This window comes from Saimiri boliviensis, chromosome 1 (assembly GCF_048565385.1).
Source record: "Saimiri boliviensis isolate mSaiBol1 chromosome 1, mSaiBol1.pri, whole genome shotgun sequence".
Lineage (NCBI taxonomy): Eukaryota > Metazoa > Chordata > Mammalia > Primates > Cebidae > Saimiri > Saimiri boliviensis.
Window position 1 is genome coordinate 260,180,080 of NC_133449.1, and position 11,378 is coordinate 260,191,457.

Consider the following 11,378-nt stretch of genomic DNA (forward strand, 5'->3'; position numbering starts at 1 on the left):
ACACTAGGGCATAGACCAGGAAGAAAGGAACCTTAGGAATCATCGTGTCCACTGGTTTTCTGCCTTTTTCATATTTGCTGAATTAGTCATTTAAATATAATCTTATGTGGAAACTGTGTATGATCAAAACAATTATGTGAAGTGTATTTTGGGCATACATTTCCATGTACTTCCAAACAGAGTGCCCTGGCAGGTCAGCTCTGCATACCCACACTTTAGTCTTGCCTAACCTAGAAATTCATTCTACTTTCAGATAATTGTAATTGGCATAAAGTATTTTCTCAGAAAAGTAACCTAATTTTCCTTGTTCTTCCTCTCTTGATGAGATGATAAATAAAGAGGAAATTGGCCTTTACTGAAAACCTCTTACCAGTAACTATACCAGGTATTGTACATGCTATCTCATTTAATTCTCATGGAAGGCTTTCTGAGTAAGAATGAAGAAAATCACTCCCAGCATCAGAATCAACTCACCAAAGATCTACTTGCTGTATTAATCTGATTTAATTTTATTAGAAACCTAGAACTGGAGTAATACAATTTCATCAAACCCATCACTGCTTCTTACAACTATAAATATAGAACAGTATCCCATTTTATAAAGGCTTATGCTATCATGTCTTAAACATTAGAAACTTCTTCGAGATAGTTTTCTGTAGTCATTATTAAAATTATCGGTAGCTTCCAAAACCTCCTTGTGGAAATGAACCGCTTCTTTTAGGCATATATTGTTATAAATCAAATTCTACATGTCAGTTTAGTTTGCATGTTTATTTAGGCCTCAGGGTTTGCAATAACTCAACTTGAGGACAATAACAGTGGTTACTAAATACAATTAGCCAATTGGTAATTCCAATTATAGGAATTATATATAATAATTATATAGAGCTTCCTGTAATTATGGAAATTATGCATAATTCCTACAATAAGAATTAGCAATTGACTAATTGTATTTGGTAACTGTTTTCCTGGGTAGTAATGTCAATAGGTGCTTTACTTGCGTTACCTCATTGAAGCCTTTTTGAGCAAGTCATCTTCCTCCAACTTAACAAGTAAGAAAACTAAGGCTCACATAATGTAAGAAACTACCAAAGTCACTGTAGCAGATGCTGTCAGTGCTTTGCTGATGTTAAGCAAAGCATGGCTCTTCTTGCTACAATCAAGAATGTAGTGGGTCAGTGACATGCAGAGGAGAAGGAATTCTATGTCCTAAATGTTAGCCAAACACAAAATGGTCCTCTCCTGAAAAATGACTTCTCATTTTTGGGAGCCAAGGCTCTGCAAAATACAATGTGACAAACATCATCAATTCAGTGTCCACTGAGGCGAATTTGTTAATATTTACACATAGCACATGGTTATCCAGTAGCCAATACTATTTCGCTTTCCACAAATTTGCAGGGTTTTGCCAAAAAATTAAAAGATACACAAAGTATCATTTTTTTCATATTCGGAGATCAAGAAATTAAAGATTTTATTAATATAAATTGACTTTTAACCTCGAGAGTTTCATAGTTCAAGATGTTCTCTCACTGGAAAATTAGAAAGACTTGATCTTTAAGGAACGGGGCTAAGAAAATTGACCCAGCTATCCACAGGATCCCTAGTCAGGGTCTTTTGTAATCTAAAGTTCAATGTTCAAAGGGGCAAAGAAAATTTGGATTTGGGATCTTCAGGCATCATTATGTCTGTCAATATTTGAGTAGATTTAATCAGGTAGGTGGGGGTAGAGATAAAGGTGATATCAGGCAGATGGTGCTGGGTGACTGGTTCACTTAATGCAGAATGTTGGCCAGTGATGGGTGCATGGGGTTCAGAGTTCAGTCACCTGGAGAGAGGCTACCAAGGCTTAGGAAGGACATCAAGTTTCCACACATTAATGTTTAGGGCAGAATTCTGATCTTGTTGGTATCTGGAGTATAAAACAGAAAAATAAAATCGTTCCATCCCCAGGGAAAGCCCACAAAGCCTAGCTTCTAAAGTGGCACAGATATTTCTAGACCCCTTCCACTATAACGGAATACTAATTCAACCCCTGTCTTGCTCAGGGCTGGAGATAAGAGCATCAGTGACACTTGCAGGACAGAACTGAGGAAATCCAAGGATTTAGATGCTGATTCAGTTATTCATTCAACAAAGAAATGAAGACCCTCATCAGAATGCTGAAGGCTGGGCATCAGGAATGAGAAAAATATACTTTTTTAACATCTAGTGAGTTTTAATTCCATAACATTTTATTACACAGGGCATGCAATGGTCATTTTGTTCAGTTATTTGAAACCAATTAAATTATATTTATTTCAAGCTCAATCCAAACTTTCCACACTCTTGAAACACAGGTGGTATTATCACTTCATTTAGAAGAGGGACACACAACAAATGCCACCTTCTACCTGCCTCCCTCCCCCCAGCCCCCAGATCCATCTAAGTATGGCACCTCGTGTACTTTCTATATTCTATCCCATCCCCTGTGTCCCACCTGTTATTGAAAACTTCCATAAAAACATCCTGAAACATTTCCTCTGTGGTTGAGACATGATCCACCATCTTCTAATACCTACAATCCTTCCATGGAAATGTAATGCGTACACTGTGAAGGTTGAGGCTTAAGGCCAGTTAACTTGTTATATAAACAGAAACAGAGATTCTTGATAGATGTACCTGATGAAACACTATGGCTACATTCTGGGAACAAGGGACCAGAAAAAAATAGATTTGCAGCTGAAGCTGAAGAAGTCTCTAAGCCCTAAGGCCTTCTGGTCTGTGCAGAAGTTGCCAGACAGGGCACTAAGGAATACTCTCTTCATAGGGTTAATTGCATCAGATTTCAAATGAGGAAGCTTTGCTTCAGGTTTGAAGATGACACTGTTGACACCATTATTTAACAATCCATGAGAGTATTGCCAGAAAAGTCAAAATGGAGCCATAATGCCTGCTGCTTGGGAAAGATGAGGGTAGACCCTTGTGTTGTGGCTGCTGCTGACTCTGCCTGATGACAAGCTAGGTGCATAGCAGTGTGGATAAGCAGGCAGTTTCAAGCCAAGTAGAGGCCCCAAAAGATGTCTTTATTGATGACTCTGAACTGCCTACAGTTCTTCATCACATACAGTGTAACATTAAGATTTAAATGGAACTAGCTCTTGGTAAGTAATCCATTGAGTTCAATGCACAATGAAGAGAAAATCACCAATGTCAAGTTCTTCATGAGATGGTTTTCCTAGGGAAAAAGGACTGGGGTGACTGAGGAAACCCGGGCCCCTTGCTGTAGGGAATGATTTCAGGCAGAGCCTGGCTGGTCCAGTAAAGGCCAACATGGACTTTAGCAGAGTTGAACCTAGGTTGGTCCCTAGCCAGAGGTGGCAACCAGGTGTGTCTATGAACAGGTGCTCTTTGCCATCACCAAACACCAAATACATTATGTCAACCTCATTCCTGTCTACCCCACAACAAGAGCCCCAGTTTAGGCTAAGGAACCAAAGTGGTGTGAAAACATTCTATTATACAACCAAGACTGGCTCTGGTCCTGTAAGAGCTGGCATCTAATGTGGACGACCAGAAATATACTCTATCACTGGCATGTGTGAACTTAACTAACATTCAGGGTTCTGGTTATTCTTAGGTGGTCCCACTCCTTCAATTTACTAATTAGCTGAGTCACAAATCTAATCACTCACACTGCCAGCATTTTTGTAGGGGTGAGTCACTCAGTTCTGTGAAGCCTAACCAACCTCCCAGATTCTGCCCAGCACAGGGCTTTGCTGCTCTCAATTCATCCTGCATATATTTTATCATATGCCATGAGGTAAGTACATACTCTAGCAATGATAAAATATTTGGGAGCTTGTCAAGGTCTTGGGATAGAGTCACAAATGTCCAGAGACTACAATGAGGAGGGAGTTCAGGTCTTTGTCCGTGCTGTAGACCCTCACTGCATAGTAGCTTGAGCCATACCACAGCCATACTGCAGAGCTGAGCAGACAGCTGTGGGACCTAGAGTAGACACAGGCAGGAGTTTGGGGAAATGGTACAAAAGAAGCATAGCTTAGACAGTCTGCTGTCATCCAGCCTCAGCATGTTTCCTCCCCTACAGAGCTGTTCTGTGCAAGTACCACTTTAATGCTAATAGGCTGAGCTGTGCACCAGGACTTCACTGCATTAAATGTGAGTCATTGCTGATGATCACATTAATTAAAAATGCAGAAACTTAGAAATGGATGGAAAAGAAAGCACTGATAGTTCCCCAAGTCAAAAATCCACAGATTAATTGGACTCTGAGTACTGGCGATTCTCCCTTCTTAACATTCTTGCATTTGTGATCCATCTATTTTTTTAAACTATATATATTTTATTGTGTTTTAGGTTTTGGGGTACATGTGAAGAATATGCAAGATTGTTGCATAGGTACACACATGGCAATGTGGTTTGCTGTCTTCCTCCCCATCACCTATATCTGGCATTTCTCCCCATGTTATCCCTCCCCATCTATTTTTTTTTTATCACTCCTGTCACACTTAGACTCTTTCCTGACCTATTGTCATCCCCTTCCTTCTCTACATTCGTCCCTTTCAGATTCACTTTTATTCTATTACTAGAGTTATTGCCAAAGAAAAAATCTAACAGTATTGTTACCTAGATTAAAGTCCTTTAAAAACCTAAAAGGATCACAATTAAATTATGTTTATTTCTCTGTTTTCTTTTCTAGAGATTGTGAACTCCTTAAAGGCAAGAATATAAATTCAAAAATCTTCCTTGGGCTGGTCACAGTGGCTCATACCTATAGTAACAGCTACTCTGCAGGCTGCAGAAGGATTATTTGAAGCTAGGTGAACTGTTTGGGGCCTGCACAACACAGCAAGTGCCCATCTCTAAAAGAAAAAAAAAATGAATAAATGCATGTATGCATTCATGAATAAATAAATAAATAAAATTCCTCCTTGAATCTTTAAAATGACTTAATAAAACCTTCTTGAAACACTTTTTTTGTGTCATTATCTACATTGGCACCATCTAGATTAACCCAGTTTGTTGTGACCTGCTGAACTCCAACATCAAATAAAGTCCGCAATATCCAGAGAACAAGCGGATATAGGATTGCTGATGTACATGGACTCAGGCCGTGGCACTAGAACACACCATAAGATTTCTTCTTACCTCTGAATGATGGTCAAGACAGCAGCAATCAAAAGCTCTGTGGCTTTTCCCCCACTTCCACTGTGAATGAAAAGCCTTGAATTGTTCATTCTTAAACACATTTAACAGGCACATTCATTACTGTTTACAAACTGCAACCACGACTCTAATACTTTTGTGAAATATAGCCAACATATCTTGACATCCTCTCAGGGCTCTGTGTAACTTCAACTGTAGTGGGATAGAGTTTATTTTAAAAAATAAATGGTTCTGTATGCTGTGCCACCATTTCCTATCTGATAGCAATGAGAACAGAGTGTCTTTTCTTTCAAATAAGCGTTTTGTCAGTGTGCATAGGTTTATGAAAAATGTTCAAAATATACAGAAAACATTATTTTAGAGCTCTTGGTTCCCTTAGGATGTGATATCTCATAGCTAATGCAAGTTTCTTACCTTGAATGGTATAGAATGATATAACACCTATTGCAGAATTAGAATGATGTCAATTATGTGCTTTGCCTGCAAGTCATACCCAACTGGCATGCATATATATACACTACATACATGCAGCATACATATATATATACACACTATATACATATAGTGTACATATACACACATAGGTATATATGTACACAAATACAATTATAAATGTGTTTATGTAAATATTATACGTCAATATTCTATGTAAACATATATGTTACATGTGAATATCACACATAGGCACATACACACACACACAGACACACACACACCACACACACACACACTGTTCCATCGTGCAGGTAGCACTTTTTTTTTTTTTGAGATAGAGTTTTGTTCTGTTGCCAGGCTGGAGTGCAATGGCACAATCTGGGCTCACTGCTACCTCCGCCTCCAAGGTTCAAGCAATTCTCCTGCCTCAGCCTCCTGAGTAGCTGGGACTACAGGTGCGTGCCACCACACCCGACCAATTTTTGTATTTTTAGTAGAGACGGGGTTTCACCGTATTGGTAAGTATGGTCACAATCTCCTGACCTCGTGATCCACCTGCCTTGGCTTCCCAAAGTGCTGAGATTACAGGTATGAGCCATCGTGCCCAGCTGCAGGTAGCACTTTTGTCTGGGCTCCAACACTGAGGACTACTACTTGCTGGATATGGCATACACTTCCTCTTTCTTTTCTTCCTCTCCAAATGCTAGCCATTCTTCAAGAGCTCAGCCTTTGCCATAATGCCTTTGCTATCTCTAGGCCTTCTATAATTTATCTCAAACCTACTGACCTAAGTTTGCCCCCAAAGTGAATAATTATAAATATAGCACCTACATACCACACACCCTGGCCAAATTAATGCTATGCCTTCCACGAAGTAAGTGCTCAAGAAATATTTGTTGAATGTTAAATGCGTAAAATAGAACCATCCATTGCCTAGCACAGAGCCGTGTGTGTGTGTGTGTGTGTGTGTGTGTGTGTGTATTGTAAACAGTAAGTGAATGAATTGTTCTCCATGGATATCTCATATCTATACCTGTACAATTCTGTTTATGTTGTTGCTTTATCACATAAATTATTCCTGTAATAGCCTTCTGTTCTTCTCAGCCTTTTAAAATCTTAAACGCAACATTCTAGTCCCTACTGAAACAATGCCAACTTCCTTCATGAAGCTGTAATTTACCACAGCTGAGATATCCCTCCTGTCATCACCACTTCTATAAAGTGTGATTGAAGCCATTTTGAGAGTTAATATACAATGCCTAATATTGTAATTGGTGTATATGCCTAATCGATTAACCCATGACAAATTCCTTGAGGGAAGAATCAATGTATTCCTCATAGCCATAGGCATAGGCTTTGAAAATGGGAAGCTCTTAGGAATTAACAGTACATTGAATTTGTTGAATTAACTATCCTAGTTCACCTTGATCTGTTCTTTTTCAGGGTTTCTTGACCATTTTTCTTCATCACACAATCCAGACCTTAAAGCTATATAATTTCTCATTAGTTTCTAGACATTCCTCACGTCCCAGTTAGACTGAACTACAAGACAGGGGATTGCCTACTTCGACCTTAGGTTACTGAGGTCAAAGGATATATTCAAGGATGGATTGATTGAAATAGTACAAGTACAGATATGTAATGTAATTTATAACAGGCACTCCCTGGAAGAATACTTATATCCATCAGATCTTTAAGCATATTTCTCATTAGCAACATCACTCCAGCAGCAGCAATTTTGATACAATCAGTTGATAGGTCAACCATGTGAAGCCCTTTGAAAACAAGGCATTGTGGATCACTCCTGATTTTGGAATAAGAAATTCTCCTCAAGACTACGTAACTGGCTTTGAGGAGCAGATATAGAGCTTCATATCAAGGATGAGAGACAGAAAGAAAACATTTATTACAACACTTTAGGTAACACAATAATGGCACTGTTCAAATTTAGTTCTCATTAAATTTCCCACAGGGCAATTAGATTTAATAAAAAAAAAATCCTCTCAGGGCCAGTATATTTCTAATTGCTCATCTGCCCAAGCAAGAAAATCCTGCTCAAGTGCACCCTTTCCTATGCATACAGATCTGTCATCTTCTACCAGCTCCTGGGTGACTTTTCTCCAGGCGATGCTTCCAAGATTGCTTACCCATCAGTGCCACATCTTTCACTGACCAAACTGAACTCAACAGTATTATCTTTTCTTTTAAAAAAATTTTACCTATATTTTTAGTCTGCCTTATACAATAGGAGAACCAATAAAAACAAAGTGATTTGGCTACGATCCAGACCTGGCAGAAAAACAAACACATGGCCCATAAAAGTCATCTGAGATTGACACGTGTCATGTTATGCATTAACTTTGGCTGAACCCATGACCTCATTAGATAAGTGGCCAGAACTAGATTACACACACACACACACACACACACACACACACACACACACACAGAGGCGAACATGTACACACATGCTCGAACGTGCTTATATATGCCTTTTTATATAAACATCATACCGCAACCTTAATCCTCAGACAATATTAAGAAAGGATTCTGGAATATGCACATATTCCAAAGGAAAAAGAAATACTGGTTAGCTCAACAAGACAAAAAAAAGGAGACAAAAAATGTTCTTCTCTGTTAAATTATTTCCTATGTGTAAGTACTGGTAGGATACGTGATTTGTGTTTAGTACAAACCATTGCATTTGCTTATATTCTACTCCCCCTAAACAAATAAATGAATCAACCAAAATTATTAAAAAGAAAAATGAAAAGCAAATATTAATAGCAACTAACGATGTTTTCTCTTCACTCTATTTAGGAAGTCAAAGGTTTACTGAAATGTTGAAGCAGCTGAAACAGATGCTCCTTTGCTCCTTGCAAACTTTCTAGTACGAAAATGTAATTTAAGCTCTAATCTCTCAGCTGAAGATGCATTTTTAATTTTCTTTAAAGATTTCCTGTGCCATACTTTTCATTTCACAAGTTTTTAAAAATTCCACAAATCTTGCCCAGCGGAGTGAAAGTCACCTTAATGAAGAAACAAGAGATTAAGCCACCACGACTTTGGAACAGCAGAGGATCTCAGCTGCAATTCTTTGGCTCAGAACCAGGGTCTAAAACCAGCCATGGGAAAAGCTGTTGAAATGGAGCCTGCAATTCTCTCCATGTTTGACTTGCATAATGTTGACATTGTAACACCAGAGAGACCAAAAAATATTTTAAACAATTATGACTCTTTTCTATAAATATTTTTAAATTGCTTTAAGAGATAAAATAACATATTTTACTCTTCTCGTTTTCTAAGTGACTCTGGTCACTCTCAGCAGCTCACTACTACGGATTTATTTTTGGCTAAAAGGTCAGGGAGGACATCTTAAAGCCCTAAGTCTGCTGTTAAACTGTGTTTTCCAAAATGAGCTGAATGGTGAGAAAGGGAGTCAGACACTCTTAAAACAACAACTAAATTCAGTGCCATAGCATGGGAGAAATACATTGTTTCTTTCTTCCATAGATGCCCAAGCAAGGAAAAATATTAAATACTCATTTAAAAAAAAAGTCTCCCACCCTTTAGAGAGCAGAGTTTTCTTTCTCACAGAAAAATTCTTCTTCCCTTTCCCTTTCATTACTCTTCCTTTAGGTCTTCTATGAAACATAGTTTAAACATACTGAGACTTCTCTAGCAGGAGAGGGGTATAAAAGAGGGAGAATGATAGAGATGGGGAAGGAAGTTCATTATTTCTGGTATATCATTTAATTATTTCAGGTGTCTTTTTCCTCAACTTAGTCAAATGGTAATCACCCAGAGTGAGAGGTGAAATTCACTGGAAACCTACAATTTCCTCTCTCACTGAATATAATTAACAAGCCTGAATTCTGAGCTCTGGGAATAGACCACGATATCCTTAGTCACAGATGAGCTGAGTGAACAATAAGCTAACAACCCTTCAGTGTAATTTCAATATCTCTCCCAGAGACTGAGACAAGAGACCTGGCTTGTCTTCAACATAAATGTCCTCAGCATGATTTGTAGCATTAATTTTTGATATGAAAACATCAGATGCCAAAGCTGACTGACTACTGCATTCCTCCTAAACATCCACAGAAAAGTCCTACTAGTTTCTGATTTTAAAGCTAAGTCAAGTTATTTGCTGCTACGTAAAACTTGCAACTTTTAATTAAATTATCCAAAAACCTCGGATGTAACAAATACAGTTCAGTGTTATTTCAAAACACTGAAGGTGGAAATGGAAAAAGAGAACTTACTTTCACGTCCAGAAAAAGCATCACTTGATCCTGCCAGTGCCAAGGTCAACAGCAGCTGCCAGAGATCCATACCTGTAGGACCTGCAATCACAAAAAGTGTAAGGTAAAGCCCAGCAATTAAAAGCAGAACATTATCATAAAATACAGTTTAAAGAATGGCTAAGTCATGAAAGAGTTGATGAGTCAGTTCCAGAAGGAATTCTAGTAAGTCTTTCATTGCTCCTGAGTCTCATCATACTGTCCTACTTTTCGTGAACTCAAACAGCAGGTTGTAATAAATTCTACTTCCTGTGAGTGCTTGTCTCAGGAAATAACATGAACACTAGAAATGTTCACATTCTGGCTCAAAGCCATAGAAACACCTCACAGCAAGTGACCACCATGGACCGATAACAGGGCCAGTGAGGTTGACTTCCATTTTATCTGGAAATAGAAAACCTTATTAGTAGCATCACCATGCATGGGGCCTTGAGCTGGACAGGCCATAAAAGGGAAAACAAAACAATCACGGTAATAGTAACATTTCATAAATCTGTTTCCCAGTGAACAAAAGAGCTTAATTAATACTCAAAAGAAGGTGCCAATGAGCCATCCTCATAAGGTTTAACTAGAAGGGAAGCAGAAAGAAGGCGAGAAGCAAAAGAAAACAAAAAAGCTCCCTAGTAAAACTAAAAACCCACAAGTACACAGTGTGTCGTAGAGACATTTTATTTTCTTTTTCTTTTTCTTTTTTTCTTTTTTTTTTTTTTTGAGACGGAGTTTCGCTCTTGTCACCCAGGCTGAAGCGCAATGGCGCGATTCTGGCTCACCGCAACCTCCGCCTCCTGGGTTCAGGCAATTCTCCTGCCTCAGCCTCCTGAGTAGCTGGGATTACAGGCACGCGCCACCATACCCAGCTAATTTTTTGTATTTTTAGTAGAGACGGGGTTTCACCATGTTGACCAGGATGGTCTCGATCTCTTGAGCTCGTGATCCACCCTCCTCGGCCTCCCAAAGTGCTGGGATTACAGGCGTGAGCCACCGCACCCAGCCGAGAGTTTTTATTTTCATAAGGAATACGGATCTAAAAGATCCACGAATGTGAACACCTCAGACACTAAGAGAGATACGTTTGTAGCTTTGCTAGCCATTTAGAAGCCCAGGGTGGCCACACCTGGAGCCCCAGAGTCTAACGGAGAGAGTTGATCAATACATCTGTCAGCACACACCTCAGTGACCATACGAAGGAAATAAGCTTTTCTAGAAAAAATATACCAGAGTGTCCACATCCCAGATCTTCTGAGGCAAGTTTGGGCTGGTTGAAAATGAACTCAGCACATTCATTGCCTTTTGTAGAGCTGTTGCTGTGTCTGACAACTAATGCCAAGTACTTTAGAGCTAACTGCAAGATTTCCCTAAAACTGCACTATTTACACTTTTTATTATTAACTGCACTATTTACAGTTTTTACTACACCATTTACACTATTTATTCAGGCACCTATCATTATACCAGGAGCTCCACCAGGAC

General features: G+C 38.9%; 1 protein-coding gene across 1 annotated transcript in view; it reads right to left on the minus strand.

The window, feature by feature from the left end:
- GHR (growth hormone receptor) overlaps positions 1-9,939 on the minus strand; it is a gene marked incomplete at its 3' end in the record, with an annotated part of 145,697 nt that extends 135,758 nt beyond the window's left edge. Inside the window, 1 exon segment of the mRNA NM_001302931.1 lies at positions 9,870-9,939. Coding sequence (NP_001289860.1) covers positions 9,870-9,939 — 70 coding nt within the window.
- Positions 9,940-11,378: the final 1,439 nt, after the last annotated feature.